Source organism: Gymnoscopelus braueri, assembly GCF_963280865.1.
Source record: "Gymnoscopelus braueri genome assembly, chromosome: 22".
NCBI classification, from domain to species: Eukaryota; Metazoa; Chordata; class Actinopteri; order Myctophiformes; family Myctophidae; genus Gymnoscopelus; species Gymnoscopelus braueri.
In genome coordinates, this window is record NC_137624.1 from 24,128,119 (window position 1) to 24,146,267 (window position 18,149).

The following is an 18,149-nucleotide window of genomic DNA, read 5'->3' on the forward strand; positions in this document are numbered from 1 at the left end:
GTAAAAAAAACAAATGTGCGCTGTCCCTTTAATGGCAAATTATACTTAAATGTTGTTTCGCGAGATTTGCTTGGCGCCGTGACCCCATGTGAGAGCGTTCTACCCCTGCAGAGGAAAGACACGCAATGGAGCGCTGATCAACATTCTCATCGTTCTGCCCTTTTACCCCAAAATCCTTTTATTCGTTACAAAAAACAACGATATCACTGTTATTTATTTCGAAGCTTTACCAGGGCGGGCTGCAACGATGTGGATTCAAATTCGCACCATAGACGGGAAGGAGACGCGGACCATTGAGGATCTTTCTAGATTGACTAAAATCGAGACTCTGCGTTTGAAAATACAAGCCATTTTCAACGTGAACCCCGAGCAACAGCGGCTGTTCTACCGAGGGAAGCAGGTAAAATACACATTTCTTGTCGGTATGTTGATGCAATATTCGGAGTTATTATGTCTTTGCAAGGATTTGGTGCCAAAGTGCCAGTGGTCCCTTCATCAGGGTTGCCAGATGTTGCGAGAGAAATGAGCAACCTGGTTTATGAAAACAAGCCCAGAAGAAGTGACTTGGTAATGGCTATTCTCAAAAAAAGAAAAATTATCTTGGAGGGGGAAAAAATTGTAAATTTCGAACATTTCTGAAACATTTTAACAACACAAATCTTGCATGGGGGGGGGGACTGTGGACAAATAGAAATACATATTAATTTGGGGGTCTTTGACTTGACATGAAAATGTTTGAGAACCACTTTTTTAAACATTAGGAAACCAGCCCAAATAAGCCCCTAAAAAAACGCAACCCGCAACTACCGACATTTTCAAGCAACTTTACAGAAAAACAAACCCAAAAACGCTTATAATACGCAGACATGGCAACACTGTCCCTTCATCGTTCCCGACCCAAGCTTCCTGTTTTGATAGGAATTCGCCAATAGTTCTTGCGCAAGAGCTGTGAGCGATTCCACTATAATGTTACTTAATAAAGTATACATACTACTTTATATTAGGGCCTACGTTGGAAAATCTTCCAAAAAATGCCACATTTTATATCAAGATTTTTTTAAAATAGCAGATCTACAAGCTCACAACGCGTCGCATTGTGATGCGTTGTGAGCTTGTAGATCGGCTATTTATTTCCAAATAGCCCATGTATACAGTACTACTTCATATTAGGCATACGTTGTTGCAGGTAACACTAGATCCTCCTACATGCAACAATGTGTCATGGCCAGACATGTTTGTTTACATTACCGAGAAGAACAGAACATCGCCCTCTATGTCAAAACAATATAATATGCAGTGCAGTGCATGATAATAATCCATGAATATAAGGCAATCGTGCATTGATTTGTGTTTGTTTGTCGTCCTATTTCATATTGCATTCTAGATCAGGGGTCTTCAACGTTTTTCAGACCAAGGACCCCCTAGCTGAGAGAGAGCGATGAAGCAGGGACCCCCTCTATATTGTATAAAATTGTGTTTTTTTAACTAGATCTGCTACACCTATACCTATACTCTTTGCAAAACAATAGTTGGAAGCGTTGTGAGCTTGTAGATCTACTATTTCTGGCTAAAGTTCTCCTCAGAAAAGGGATGCTAGTGTTCAAGTGGTTAATGTAAAAAAAAAAAAAAATCATATCACACAAAGATTTGGCGGCCCCCTTGTAGTAACTCTGAGGATCCCTTAGGGGTCTCGAACCCCCTGTTGAAGACCCTGTTCTAGATTATTTGAGGAGCTAAAATAATTGGCTAGTGCTACATGGCGATGTTTGTTTTGTTTGTGTCTCACGGCTCTTGGTTAACAGGCCCTCACTCTGCCTCTGACCTACTGTGTGTCTATATGGGATGATGATACATGAAGTAGCAGGAAATGCGTAGCTCCACGTGCCCTGCCATCAAAGCAAGTGCAGTTATGTTTACACCAGCGTCCTGCTGCCTGCTGCACTGTCTGACACACACACACACACACACACACACACACACACACACACACACACACACACACACACACACACACACACACACACACACACACACACACACACACACACACACACAAACTTTCTTTGTCCCAAGTGCAGCACTACTGATCTTTTACCATTTCCATGCCATCGTTTCCATTATGAAAAGTCTATTTTTATTCCCCACTGACCAATATTATGTCTATATACGTGTTATTACACACAACACACCACGCACACACACACACACACACACACACACACACACACACACACACACACACACACACACACACACACACACACACACACACACACACACACACACACACACACACACACACACACACACACACACACACACACACACAATTTGATCTAAAATGACCCGGCATGAGTTTTACACCAGATCTTGAGACCTCTGACCAGTTCTGAGAGCCTGCAGTATGGATTTTGTAATTGGACCACTTGTCCCATTTAGGTGGCAGTTCGTTAATCTATTTGAAATGTCATCATTCATATTAAAATGAACAGATATTACCTTACACCAAAGTGGTTGAACAAAATTTAATGTCACTAAATGCCAGCAGTTTTGCAGAGACAATGGTATAAAATCCCCCTTGTGTCTGCTAGAGATATAAAGAGAGACGGAGACAATGAGACAACACCCATCCTAATGTGTGTGTGTGTGTGTGTGTGTGTGTGTGTGTGTGTGTGTGTGTGTGTGTGTGTGTGTGTGTGTGTGTGTGTGTGTGTGTGTGTGTGTGTGTGTGTGTGTGTGTGTGTGTGTGTGTGTGTGTGTGTGTGTGTCCATCATAACTGTTATTAATCTCACCAATAAGTAGATGCCTATTGTGGGAAAGAACCTGGGGTAAATTCAGCAATGAATAGCACCCTGTGTGACATTAGAAATTGAATATTGGCATGCCATGACTCAACCAGCCAGGCAGGCCCCCTAGGAAGTAAATACAGTAGCTGAGCTTACATGATCTCTGTTGCTCTCGCATACTTGGTATATAATCACACATTGTTCTAAAATAATATGAATATTATTGCCTGAGGAATTCCATCAACTACTCAACGTTCTACCCTTTATTAATTGCCTAATCGTTGCTTCCTGTTGTGTAATTAAAATATACTGAAGCATGTAATTCTGAGGCATGTAATGGACCATCTTTTTCTGCTGTTGTGCACTGTTCAGTTGAAAGATCAAAACACTGTGCTGAAACACAGAAAAGGAAAAACTTTATAATGGCCTTTTACATGCTTGAGGAAAGATTCCACTGCATGGAATGTTACTGCTTTTTATGACGTGTCGTGGTGAATGGCACGAGGTGATGGTCATTTTGAATAGGAGTCATCATAGGGCCTTATTAGAGATGACTGACTTCAAGGAAAGAAATATTCTGGTAAAGCCTGTTAAATATGGTGAAATTACTGATTTAATTTAGTTCTAGAATAGATAAGGATTCAGAAATGCTTGTGGCCTTTCTAAAGCTTAAAGCTGCACTACAGTGTGTAACTTTCCTCTCCTACCCCGGATTTGAACCCGGTTCCCTGCGCAAGTGCTGAAAGTGCCTGCTTGCTCAAGGTATAAATTGAATCTTGACCATCAGGTCAAAATTTGTGTCAGATGATCCTGTGTCTAGGTAAGACATGACCTTTGACACAATCTAAATGTCTCAATAGAAGAGCAGGGAGACAAAATACAATCTCCCCAATTGTATAAGTTATATTGTATTAACATACTCTACCATAAAGATTGGACAAAATTACATTTTGTTTATTAAATAAAAGTGACATAGTATTAGGCGTACAGTATTAGGTAACCACACTTATCAGTCACAGTTTACTTTTCCATTGTTGCAGTAATTTGCAACTGTTAGATTTTGGTTTGGCACTGGGTGAAAAAATGGGTTACAAACATCGTGGGATAAAAATGGTATAGTAATAAAAAATCATCCATCATCCCCAAAGCCCTTTCAAAATATGTAACCTAAAAATTGCTAAATACACTTTGTTGTCACATGACAAGTAAAAACAAGTTGGTCCCAGAAATTGAATCTTACTTACACACATAAATAAACTGATTTAAAAACAAGCTGATACATTGGCTGCAATGCTTCACATTTATGTCATGAACACCACATGCTAATAAGTGGCTTCACATTGCTCCCAATGCTGAGTTTGTAAATCCTGTGCTTCCTCCATCTTGCAGGAAAACAAGCAAGCAGGGTGGATTGGGGGGATTTCCATGTGTTAAGTAATACATGAACTGAACCATTGACACACTGCATGCACTAGCTAGCGCTCTTCTTAAGTATACTGGTGGCCTTACCCGTGTAGGATATAGATTTGAAGCAGAACTAACTATATGATTCCCTTTCAAAATGGCGTCTTATTTTCCCCTCCAACTCACTGCGCATGCAGTCCGACTATTGGTATTTCATAGTTCTGTGTGCCCTTGGGTCTGAAAGGAACTGGCACAGGCACACACGTCTTGACTTTATTCTTTTGATGGTCTTACCCGTCTACGTCCACCGTCTGTGTGTCCACCCATTGGTTTTCTGTTGAAGAGCACCATCTCATGCTACTCACAGTTACAAACATGCTTAAACTGCTGTACAACATGTGCCATTCTACTCAGTCAGCACTGAGCACACTTCCTGGTTTTTAATTGGCTAGTTTTAAATTGAGCCCCCTGTCGATTAGGCAGTTACAGGCTCGGTTAATAAGGTGGTTGTTTGTTTAAAAAAAGTCAGACATGTACTTGAGTTCAGAATGGAGCAACCTATATTATATGTGATTAGATGGGCTACTTTCCTATGCTACTGTAGTTGCGTTCCAATGCCTGGGAAGCTGCTGTAGATGCAGACTAAACTAATTATTTAATTACAGATGGATTGTTGTCATGATGTGATTAATATTTTTTATTTGTGCAAGAAAAATAAGAAATATCTGCCAGGAATGTGATTGTGTACACCAGTATATACCAGAAATGAGTAACAATCTTTTGTTATAGGATAGGCTATTCATTTCTTTTCTTTTTCAAATGTTTTATTCCACGATTTGTAACCCATTTTTTCATCCACAGGATAAGTTAAATAAGTCATGTAGTTGTTCAATATACATTTTGCATCTGCAGCTGCTAGTTTAAATCTTTGTTTTCAAAATCCGCTACATCATACATTCACCTCATTGCAGACACAAAGGTTGACACAGGTTGACAGTCTGTCACTGATAACCTTGTCCCATTGGCTACTGTAAACTGCAATCAATGTCCTGCCCAAGCTTACTGTTTTACAGGAATCACGTAATATGTAGAATGGAAATAAGATGATTTCTGGCCGTGTCATGGGGTCTTTAAACCTTAGTGTCCCTATTCTGGGGCGAACAATCTGTGAAAATAACAGATCTACAAGCTCATGTTGCAACGTGTGAACATGTGGCTATTTTTATAGATATTTAGTACTGTAGAGCGAAAACAAGAGGGGGGCCTAGTATAGAGCCCTGGGGGACTCCAGTCAATTAAGTATATAGAGTTTAAAGTGGCTAAAGGACCATACCATTCTCACATGTCATTGTCAATTCACAGCTTTGGCAGAGTTGCCAACTCTCACGTGATCAGCGTGAAAGTCACGCAAATGACACCTCATCCAATTTCTCACGCTGTCAAATCATCTCAAATGGAATACTGCGTCACCTCATGCACCACTGAGACATCCACTTCTGCCCGTATTTGAGGAACACAGTGAATTAAATTGTCCTGAAGTAGCCCTACCCTGACGCTAACTAAAAACATAAATGATAGGTGCGTCTCGCTCCCTGTGGAGGGACACTGCGTGCATTTACCCTCATGGCACAGCAGCATAATTCCATTGATCATTTACAGTATGATATCCCCAGACGTCGCAGAGAGGATCAACATTAATTAATGTTCCATGTTTTATTACACATCCAAAATATTAGCTGCCTGTGTGTTCCCTGGAATTTCCTCTGTCCTGTCAAGTTTATAATGTTGTTATTTTTGTTTCTTAAATGACTGTAGTGCAGTGACATTGTGTGCATGGAAACATTTACAATTACCTAAAGCAGCCTCTGTAATCTTTAAAGTAGGCCTACAGCAAACACTCGTACATCAATACACAATACGCAATAAAGAAATCAGCTTGCGCACTAATCTAGAGGGACAGGTGTTGTGCCCAATGATTGTTCAATCATATCGTATTTTGTCAATCTACAGAAAGGAATATGCGAACTAACAATAAATAAATTATGCTCATGTGAGCTGTATTACTTCCACTTTGTTTCATAATTTTTATTTATGTTTTAGGTTTTAATATATATATATATATATATATATATTTGTTTATGTTCATCCATCCCTCCCCAGCCTCCCTCGCACCCACCCCCCGTCCAGTGACACCGATGACATGATATTGCAAAATCGTATACAAAAAGAAACGGATAAATACATAAAAAGACAGAGGAAAAAAATTCACGAGAACAAATATAGTACAAATATTATTAATATGCTGTAGTTATGGTTATGCACCAAAAATAGTTCCAAGGTGGAACATATAAAGGTAATGAAGGTAAAAAGATGAAAGAGACCACAACTGTCAAAGATAACATCATTCTTTTTTTCAGTGGGTGGAGTCCCTGCAGCCCCTTCCCCCCCATCTATCGGCCGTTGCAACGCAATCTCGTGTCATTATAGAGTAGATTGGTGTGCCTTTTGACGATCGAGGTGTGAAGTTTTGCTCCTCAGACAACATGGATGACCAATTATTTGTTTACAAACATGAGACTGCATGCTCAGGTGTAGGGGTGGGACGATATGGGTACCTCACGATACGATATATATCACGATATTAGGCCCACGATAACAATATATATCACGCTATTCGACGATATTCGATATATTGCGATATCACGATATTCGATATATATTGCAAGAAATTTCACCAACGATATATCACAATATCTGAAAATATCGATATATTGCGATATCACGATATATTGCATGAAATTTCACCAACGATATATCACGATAGTCCTTGTATTCAATTCACAAACACATAAAATAGCACCAAACAGTTCAAAATCATCATTACACAAATACAGAGTAGGAAAGAGGGAATTCCCCTTTAGGCTAGTGGTTAAGTTGGCTTTCCACGCTGGAGACCCGGGTTCGAGTTCCGGTCGTTACATAATCAATTCCCAACAGATCCCCAGACCTATTTTGGAGTGCTGGTTTCAGTTCAATCAACATCCTCCTGTGTGTAGGCTGGTGAGACGGTCCCTGGCGAGACATATTATGGGATGTTGCAACAGTGATGCGCGCCGAGAATAGCCGATGTACAAGCTCACAACGTGTTGGGGATGCAACCATTGTGAGCTTGTAGGTCTGCTATGCTTGGCTGTTCTCTGCTCATGACACCGCATAAAGACTTTAGTACCTGATTAGGGGTCAGATTTTCGTCAAAGAGGAGTCATCGCCGCGATAGTAATGAGTTAATTTATAGAAAATTACAGCCAAATCCCATATTACCCTAATGCATAGGGCTCCCCATTTTAAATAAAAACCTGCTTTTTTCTGCTGCTATTTATAAATCTAGCTTGAAAGAGTGAGTCAGAGGTGGAATGCAGGGACAGTGGAGAGAGTTCCATTACTGAGATGAGTGATTAAATGGAATTGACAATTTAGAATAATTTGTGATGCAGACTGTCTTATCAGCCTTTTGTGGAAAATCAATGTGGATATTGAGTAGAAAACTAAAATCAGGTGCATAATATCCTAGAGAGTCCCCACTATCTCTAGGCTGTTACACTGGTACAGTTAGGCCTGTCACAATTATTACATAATCGTCTAATCGCAATTATTTGAGATAATAGCAATTATTTTTGCATAATCGTCTCAAAGTTGAAAAATTTTCACACATTTTGAAATATAAAAAAAAACAGAAATGGCAGATCTACAAGAAATGGCAGATCTACAAGCTTCACAACACATCACTTTGTGACGTGTTGTAAGCTTGTAGATCAGCTATTTCTGCTATTTTACATATATAAAAGTATTAAATATGTCAATTTCTTTGTATATTTAAGTAACTTTTTCATATCTGCCCTGTGCAATTTTTGATTACGGAGCCTAAAAGGCAAACAGAAATGTAATTTGTATTCATATGTCCCAATGTTCAATTATTTGTGTGACAATTAATCGTCAACTTAAATTTGTAATCGTGACAGCCCTAGGTACTGTCACTACTCCCTTTATGTATATTATGACTATGAATACACTTCATTGCATGAATCATAAAGAGATATTTTTTTTTATGATACGTGGTGCTTATTTAAGATGGCTCTTTATTGCTTCAGTCATCAAATTAATTTATTTACTTTTAGCTTTTTAATGGATGAAATGACTAAATGTAAGCTACCCATATTTTACCCATGCTAGTAAAGCCTGATAAAAGTATAAAAGAAAAGTGTATGAAATTATATCTACTCTGTTAAAAAGGTATATGAAATTACATCTACTCTGTTAAAAATGTTTCTGGGGGAGGACCCACACCAAACCTGTCCCACCCACGTTGTTTTTGCTTTCGACGCCCATGGTTACCCATTTCTCCCATTAATTACTATTTTATGAGTTCTTTCCAAAGAAATGTATCAATCTTATCTGAATAATTGGGTCAAACTTGAAAATGCTTTAAGTTATAAAACAAAAATAACCACACAACGATATTTAGTGTGTTGGATTAGTCTCTGCATGCTGATTTTAATACCATACTGAAAGGAAATGAATCCAATGGCTTTGGATATGCTTGGAAAATGGTCTGCACTGCAGTAGTGTTTACTACGGGCTAAACATGCCACATTTTGTTCCTCCTAGGATGGCAAGGGTTAGACCTTTGAATAATCAATAAGTAGAGTATACTCCTGCTGGAGTCATCCAGTCATGTTCTGAACAAGGCTCACCAACAGAAGCGGGCTTGAGCCCTGTGAGGTACGCCCGAGCGAGTGCCTGTAACAAGCGGTGCAGTGGCGCACAGTAAAGTGAGCACTGTCCGGGTTGCATACCGATAGGGTGGGATCTATTTGATTAAACTGCACATAGTACTTTACAACACGGTTTTGGTTAAATTGGTTCCAACTTGAGTCAGCATAAAATGACCAGTAAATTCATCCATGGGAAATGTATTGTTCCTGGTTTCCAACCATTCAACCACACAAGTACACATTTGCATAGAAATCCAGGGACATGGTCTATACAATTATGTAGTTGTGTCAAACTAATTCTGAAGGGAATCAGTATCGGAAATGTATTTGGCTAACATTATGTATTTGTAACTTATTGTTGCTAGCCTGCTTATGGCTAAAGAGGAGCTTGTGTAAGTGTTATTTGTGCAGGTCCCCAACTTTTTGGCTTATGGCACAAATTGTGTCAATGGAGAGGGCAGTGCTTTTGGAGGCAAGAGAGCGTCTGTGTGGTTTTAGTCGACCAACACTTTGTTGGATACTTACAGTAGTGGTTGTTTATGCTTTTTTACATGTTGAATGATTTCTTGAAAGAATTTGAGAACATCTGTTGTGAACTCGAGATATAGCACTTCTATCAGTCTGTTGGCCAATAGCCAGCAGCAATTGTGAAATCAACTTTAAAATGTTAAGTTCTTCTCAATCTCCACTCCTTCAACCCGAAAAGGCTGGTCTCTGCATATGTGGCAAACAATTTTACAGATTGATATTTGTTGATTAACTCAATGAATCGATTAGTCGAACAAATTCTTATGACTATAGTCTAATAAGAAATATTTAGTCGAGGATAGTCCCAGTCTAAGTTACATCTATCTGTCAGCAATCTAGCTGACGTTGGCTTTGGTGTTCATTGTGGATTAACCAGGTTTTCTTGTGCTTAGCCAATTGTAGCAGTCAGAAAGATTTTTGATCAAGAGAGCAGCAGGTCAATCTTTAGCCAGTCTCTACTAGTCTGTCTCTAGCTATCTTCTTGGTGAGACTGGGTGTGATGGTTTACTCTGGGAAATGTGGCAAACCCTGTGCCCTTGCTTTCTCACACATGGCCTCAACATTACAATTGACATACAGGCCACTGTCATAGCTGTTATGCTGTGACGGCAGGGCTCCTCCAAAAAGACCACTTTTCTCCCAGTTCCCAGAAAGGGCTCTAGCTTGCTAGCGATGCACCTGCCAAGAAGCGAGTTCCCGCCATTCTGTGTAATGGTGGGAATACTGGGCACTAGTGTTGTGGCAGTACAGCAGCAGGATCCAGTGTGTGACACGGGTATTCTGGTCAGAGTTATTATTAATGGCTATGAAGACCCACTGGCGGGAAGCCAGTCCCATTGGTTCAAGGAATAGAGAGCTAGCTTCTCTGGGCAGAAAGTACATTTGATGAACGGGGTGACCTCTGGGCTGATGAAAATGGTGGTTTCAACCAGGCTTTTGAAATGCCAAGATGCAAAAGACTCAAAGCCGATCACCTGGCATGGAGCCAAAAAGGTCCCTCAAGTAAGGCCATATCGGCGCAACGCAGTAGGCTGTCCTGGTAGCTCAGCACTACTGGATCAATTTTCCAAAGCAGGTACTGTAGAGTAGGTGAGTATAAAATAAATTGCAGGTCCCAATAATTTTTATAGAAGTTTCAATCAGACAAATTATTTACATGATGGGTAGAAAGTTTAAATAGGCACTGATATCAATGTTGGCCATGGCCAATTAAGTACCAATTAAGTAGACTATAGCACATTGGTCATTCATCGCATAAAGAAGGTACCAGTACACACAAATGGCGCAAGTAATCATTTTATAATTCACAATGGAATTTTTATAGAATTAATGACTGTGGCGTATCGTGTTAGTGTAGTGCATTTTGTCCATAGTGTTGGTTTTTGCCAGCAGACACGGCAAAGCTCACACTGTTGAAGCCAGGGACTATTCATGATTGCTTGCTACCAAATCAAGGACACCATAGTGATTCATCCAACTAAGTACATCAAGCACAACATTACATCTTTATCACTCCATTGCAACACAGACAGTAATATAAGTCAATGATTGCAACTATAGCAGTTCTTATTAGCAGGTTGGACAACGCAATCTCACCTTAAATACCACAATTGGAATAAGCTCTTGAGCTTTTGAGTGTTTTATCCTTCTGATACAAATGCACATATGTTCATGTATGTGCATTGTTGTCAAAAATGTCAATCATCAACGCATCAAACGCAGGGCATGTGTCATTCGACACAATCACACACACCGTGATGAACATAACACTAGATACATAGAGATCGTGGGACAACTATGACACGTGCACATGTGTACGTGCACAGCTCACTGAATTTATACAACATTCGGAGTGAAATTATCACAGAGGATTGGTGTTAAATCGCAGGCTTGCAGCTGACTGCATGTAGTCTGTCTCAGTTCCCCTTGGCAGCCCGCACACAACCCCAAAACATTGTCATCGCATACCCCAGACAGATGGAGGGAGGTAGGCCATGCCTCCTGGCAGAGATTTGTTGTGATCTACTGAGCACACCTTCCTAGTTGGCCTTGTTTTTACTGGTAATTGTTGTACCTGGTGCAATAATGGGCCCCCCCCCCCCATACCATGGCTGCCCCCTCCCCCGTAACTGGAACAACAGCAGCGTGTATGCTATTCCTTCTGAAAACAAATTACACAAACCCTGTACCCTTCGTTTTCATGGCAACACTGTCCTCCCTTTGGTTGAGTGGGAGGGATGTGCACCCACTTGCAACTGTTTACATTATGTAGCTAGCTAGCCCGCTAACGTTAGTTAGCCTAACACACTGTCATTGTCAAGTACTATGTGCAATTTCAAAATGGGTGATAACCTATCCACCATGGCTTGCCAACTGTATGAATTATGACAAATTGATTCTTTTCATTCCTGATTCAAGTCCTCGCCGTCGGAGCACCTGCATTGTTGTAAAAGTCACAGAGATTGGGTCGTAGTTTGCACAATTTGGGAGACTGCAGAGGGATGGCATTGACAACTCAGCAACCCACCTCGACTTGCAAACATCTGGCATTAAAAAGAACTCTGCTCTTACTGTGTCGCCTTCCCCTGTTTCTGCTATAGGACATGATGTCAGGCTTTGTACTGCAAGATGCAAGCCATGTTATTTGATCATTTTGATCTTTTCTAGGTATTTCTAGCTCTGATATTTCTTTTACAACGCAGTCAACGCACCCAAGACAACCAATTGATCCCCTATACATTAGACCCTCCAGAAAAACTCGGGCAAAAATCCTGATTATGCGGGCTAAAACTCTTGATTATGCGGGCTAAAATCCTAGATTTTTCTTTTAAATATGCGGGTTTTTTTGCAATTTTATGCGGTGAAATTGCGGGAAGTTGCGAAATATGCGGAAAGTTGTGAAATATGCGGCAATATGCGAAATATGCGATATGCGTATTATGCGATGCGATGCACATATTATGCGATGCAGCCTTTTTGAAAAAACGTTACCCCCGCATAATTATGCGCCATTTTGCTGATTATGCAGTAAATTATGTGATCGCATAAACGCATCTGGAGGGTCTAATATATTACTATTATTGATTGATTGAATTGATTGATTTAATTTTTTATTAGGCAAAAGAATGTAAAACAACACAGTTACATTTATAATACTTTTGTCTAAAAGGTCCGACCAAAAAAGTCCTTGCGGACTTGTTTCCGTTGGGGTCCTTGAATTAATTTCATAGACATATATAGTAGCAACCAAACAGTTCAAAAATCAACATAAAAATACAGAGAAAAAATACCACCATGTACAAAAAAAGCATGAAAAATAAAAAATATATACAAAAAAGGGGAGGGGGTCGTCTGTCTACCGGGAAACTGGTACTACCTCCTCTTCTGGCCTCCATTTTTTGAGGGATGGGGTTAGACTATTCCATACCTTGGTGGCCGTGCTGTAGAAGGAGAATTTGCCCATGTTTGTTTTATGGGTGGGTGGTACCAGATTGTTGTTTACGCTCCCTCTAGTTTCGTGACTGTGGGTGTCACTAACTTTTTGGAGGTATTTAGACCGATATGCGGGTATAGGGGGCATTTCGGGCAAATCTGCGAAAAAACGATTTTGAAGACCAGTCCCATTTTTAGTTGTTTAACCCTGTCTTCCACCCTGAGCCAGCCTAGGCTGGCAAAGTGAGTGGGAGAGAGGTGGGTCATGGGCCCCAGTCCGAGAAGTAGTCGAATCAGTTTGTTTTGGGAGGTTTGAAGCTTAGTCTTCAGTGACACTGAGGTGTTGGAGTACCAAGAGGAGCAAGCATAGTCAAAAAGGGGCTGAATCAGGGCCCCTGAGAGGGTCCTGAGGGCCTGAGGGTTGACAAAAGAGGAAACTCTGCCCATAAATCTGGTTCTCTGGTTTACTCTTTTATTAACTATTATCATAGTTATCCTGGTATTACTACTAATGTAGATGATACCGTGCTGCCTGTGTCCTTCTCTTGCTTCTACTGTAGAACTTAATGTAAATAAAAGATGCAAACCACTTGACCAAATTAGGCGAGGTGAAAATATTTGACTTTACATTTATTATTTCTTAGACCTGTAGTCTTGCACATATTATAGGCTATAGCTTTTTTTATACATGTTATTTTGATTTACTAACACCCAACAAAGGTGGTTATTGCTTCAGCTTTTATGATGACACCTCAATGAAAGTTAACCAAATCAATAATGTGCTGTCTAGGGTTGTACCTGTTTTGATGCAGGCTACAAACAAACTTCATGACGAAACTGTGTGAAATGATATCCAGAAAGCAAAGAAAACAGAATGTGTAGTTGCATAACAAGCAACACAGGCTAGTATAACATTTGTTAGCCTATTTCATTACATGCATATTACATTCATAAAGAGATATCCGCTTACCTCTTCTTTTGTGCGTGTCTTTCCTTTTTCCTAACCTGGCATCTGATGGCTCATTAGACCTTTTGGTCTTATCCATTTTGTGTTTCTTTGGCACTCGGGCATCAATCCCCAACACTGTCAACTAAAATTCAAGATTAAATCAATTTGCCTTGATGGTGTGCAGACTGGTTTTACATTTGCTTTCACTCAAACCTGCATGTTTTTTTAAATGTGTTTTTTCTTTATAGTAGAGTTAGAAATTGTCTTTCAAAGTTGGTCTGATATTCCAGTGAGGATTTAGTTATTCCTAGATGAGAAATCTTAATTATGTTCTTAATTAACATACAGCCCATATAGATTAAAATTTACTGTGCTGCAGAGTAGTTTTTTTGGTACAAATATTTGTAATGATTTTGTTCCAGTTGAATGCCTTACTGCCACGTTGATTGGCATTTCAGTGAGACTGGTGAAGTTACCAGAAGAAGAGAGTAATTTCTATTACACTGCATCTTTTATGGTGCAGGAAAATTTTATATTCTTTGTGTTGACCTCTTCTCGTTGTTGAATATCATGCAGCTTCTTTCTACTACAAAGCAGTAAAACATGGCCGTGAGAAGATTTGTGCTTATTTCTCGACCCAGGCATATACTGATCGTAATTGGGTTGGCAAAGACGGGTGGGACAACTCAGACATTAAGGTGTATGGGTTTTCATTCAAGGCTTGAAATATGTTGTTTCGGGCACTTGGGTGACAGATTTATTTTTTCATTTGTGTGTGTCTGTATGTCTTTGTCTATCTACCCAGTACCTAATGGAGAGCTTGCTCTCTGCAGTGCCCACCAACTATATTTTGCTTGGTTCAGGATTCATACTATTGGTTTGTCTGTATTTCCTGTATTTCTGTCAATGCCTGTTTGCTTTGGTCCCTAATGCAGCTCCACAGAATCCCGATGTTGGACAAAGAGCGACAATGCATGAGATGGATTTTTTTACTGCATACTGTGCACAGTCAGGCAGATAGCCAAACACTCAGCCGGTTAGTCAGTCACACGGACAGACAGACAGACAGACAGACATGCAGGTGACTATAGCAACCACTGCATGGCTGTTTTCGTGCAACTGCTCCTCTGATCTAAATTTCATGAGACTATTAAAAATGGGGAGGGATGGGGAAATTGCGCTCCCTCCGTGGCACTCTACCGCTATGCATCTACATGTACCACTGTACGCTGTCTTCCTTATATTGTAGTAGAAGGGGGGTGAGAGAACGGCTGCCATTCTTGTCTCTCCCAACACAATGGGGTTGTGGAGTTGAGGTCTAAAGTGAATAGCGTCTGTAATGCGCTGCCGTGTCCACCATAATCTCCGTTTTCACAGCTGTAGCCGCCTGCTTACAGTAAATGTTACAGCGATGCACAGAAATATAAAAAGAAAATAGGATACTAATGGACCTTTGCGATGAAGGGCGTTTTGTTTTCTTTTCGAGGAGGATATGTTTCTGAGTGAAGTCATTTTCTGACACCAACCATGACTGTGATAATGCACTGTTTTCGCCATTTGAAAGCCAGAATGAGGGGGTTGGAGGGGTGCGAAGACAGAGATGGTGTGTATATGCTTTGGGCTCCTTGGGGTGGGAAGGGATGTTAAAGCACTGTTATACATGGTTGCGCGCCGGTGTCGCGCACCAAAAATGGCGATTTACAAGCTCCCAACGTGTTGCGCTGCAGCGCGTTGTGAGCTTGTAGATCGGCTATTTTCGGCGTGCAACCAAGTATAAATCAAGCCTTGGAGAATAGGAGGGGTGGGGGGTTACTCTTCGTTGGTTGTCATAGCAACCTGGTCACCCCCCCCCAACGCACACACACACACACACACCATCTCCTTTCCTATCACATTTTATTCATTTTATTTATTTATTTGATAGAAAATTGCAGTGGATGGGGAGTGGAGGTACAGCCAGGATTGAATTCCATCCACAGTTGTGGTTCGGTTTGGTTGAGACCGTTTTTCACTTATTGCCCTTAAAAATGCTGCAGACATGTCAGGGTTTTTTTCCTATGGATTTGGAATGTAAGAGGTTGCAATGCAATTTATTAATAGGATGAAATTGGCCTAACAGTCATAGGTTTTGTCATTTTGAACAGTTTATAGCCTAGGCATAATCACTTTAAAGATTGATTCAGTATTGTCTTTAATTCAACATTCAGTGCTGTTATCAATTATGGTTGTTTTATTTCGCAGCGATCAGCAGCACAGTGGAATAATGTCTCTGTCTATTGTGTTCTTTGTTTGTCCTTGACAAGCATTCGTCCAAGGGCACTCGGCAACCCAGTGGTGTTCATTTGATACCACACAGATGTCTGTTAGGAAGGAAATTAGGAAATCGGCAAAGAATATTGTTTATGTGTACGTTAAAGTGCATTGCATTTGTCTAAGCGCCTGGGTGAAATTGTATGTTTGCTTGTCCGTGCATCAGTGCATTGATGCTCATTCATGTGTGTCTCTTTTGTTCTAGATGGAAGATGGCCAGACACTTTTTGACTACAGTGTGGGCCTCAATGACATCGTCCAGCTGCTGATTCGCTCCCAGTCTGACCCTCCTGACGGCCCCGCCTCCAAAGACACTAGGGGTGTGGCCTGTATTTCAGCTCCTCCCCCTGGCTTTGGGATTGCTGGACAGAACCCGTCCGCACCGGTGGCGGTGTCCGCTGTGGTCATGGCTAGTTCTCCAAACACAAACAACATTGCTACTGTCAACAGCCAGAGCAGCAGCAGCGTCACCACCAGCACCAGTAACGCAGTCGAGCCAGACCCCAGTGCTTCCAAAAACTGCAACAGTAACAATATTGTGTCCAAGTCCTCCAGCCCAGCACAAGACACCCAGCCCTCCACATCCGGCAAGAAAACAACATTGGCTGATCCCGGCATGGGGATTTACAAGGTGAGAATGGGTGCGTACTAGTGTAAAATTTGGGGAACCATTTTGGAATAGCCCTAATTTCCACATGTAAAAAAGCTTAAAAAATGCCAGAGATCCCAGATACTGGGTTATTTCCCAGTTGGGCTCTTATTCGGGACACGGCTGTTTATATGCTCCTTTAGTTTTTTCTACTGAGACTACAAAACAGTTAACTCCTCTGAGAGGCATGACTTACACTATACAGATTGTGTGCAGAACGTGTCACCATAGTTCCCTTATCACATTTGTCCAGTGGAGGTGGGCAACTTCTCTGTACTTCCTCAAAATTAGAGCAGCTGTGTGATGTCACAAATCCCACAAACCTATCATGGTACAATATGCAAATTAGCAACTTGCTGAAACCTGAAACCACTTTGTTTTGAGCAGCTTGGCAGATGGGTTCCAAAGACTGTGTTTTGTATATTCATGGTTTATACATTTCTTATTGATGGTTCCAGACCCTTTTTATGTTGGCAAAACCAACAAAATATTAATCATAGCGGAGTATTTTTACATACTTTAAAATGTGTCGGGAGGGTAACTTTAATTACTCTCTTGTTTGCCCATAAAGACGCAGAATGTTGGCAACTTGCCCGTTTGCACTTTCCCGCGTTCTTTATCACCAGACCTGATGTTAGCTTTGTTGATATTTGGTATCTTAAAAGGTTAAATAAATCTTCATTTATTTAACCATTTAACCAGGAAAAAAGCACATTATATAATCTCCTTGTGGGGAATTCAGGAATTGGCATAACTTTTTTGCCGGGCCCCCTGCAAAAAAGAAAAGAGCATGATTCTTGCACAAATAGTGTTTGTTGTCTTGTTTTTTTGTTTGTTTTTTAAATTCTGGACAGTACTTATCTCTTGCTGTTACTGTGATGTGCCAAGGCCACCCTTTGAGACATATCCATTACGTGTATGTGTGTGTGTGTGTGTGTGTGTGTGTGTGTACACATACAGTATGCACGTGCTTACAAACCATTCCAGTCTCCGTAAATTTCATCTGTTAATCTTGTGTAGCCAGACGATGGGAGATCTCTACCTAACAATATGTCTGGGTGGGGAAATCTAAATTCAATGTAGAGACTAGAACAGTGGAAAAAACCTCAGCAACAAACCTACACCTACTATTTTGGAAACCAGTCCTGATACCATCCCAGTATGAAGGACCTTGCTCCAAAGTCTTTGCATTGGCTCTCCAATGGAGTTATCTTTTAAACCTCCAAATTGTCTCCACCCAGTTTACCCTGTGCCTCTGATCATCTGGCTATGCCGGACTATAATATCTGTTGATTGTACAGACTTCTGATTCCCCTCC

General features: G+C 40.6%; 1 protein-coding gene and 1 pseudogene across 3 annotated transcripts in view; one reads left to right on the top strand and one right to left on the bottom strand.

Annotated features, from left to right (window-relative positions):
- Positions 1 to 102: 102 nt before the first annotated feature.
- Positions 103 to 18,149, top strand: part of uhrf2 (ubiquitin like with PHD and ring finger domains 2) — a 39,785-nt gene continuing 21,738 nt past the window's right edge. For both annotated transcript variants that reach the window (XM_080420004.1, XM_080420005.1), the window contains exons 1-2: positions 103 to 400; positions 16,388 to 16,813. In XM_080420004.1, the coding sequence (XP_080276130.1) occupies positions 248 to 400; positions 16,388 to 16,813 (579 nt within the window). In that variant the 5' untranslated portion in view covers positions 103 to 247. The remainder of the gene's footprint in view (positions 401 to 16,387; positions 16,814 to 18,149) is intronic.
- On the bottom strand, positions 9,996 to 11,933 carry LOC308078215 (sentrin-specific protease 8-like; annotated as a pseudogene). The gene is made up of 2 exons: positions 11,928 to 11,933; positions 9,996 to 10,569 (listed from the first exon to the last, which is right to left on the bottom strand). The product of its transcript is annotated as a sentrin-specific protease 8-like (transcript).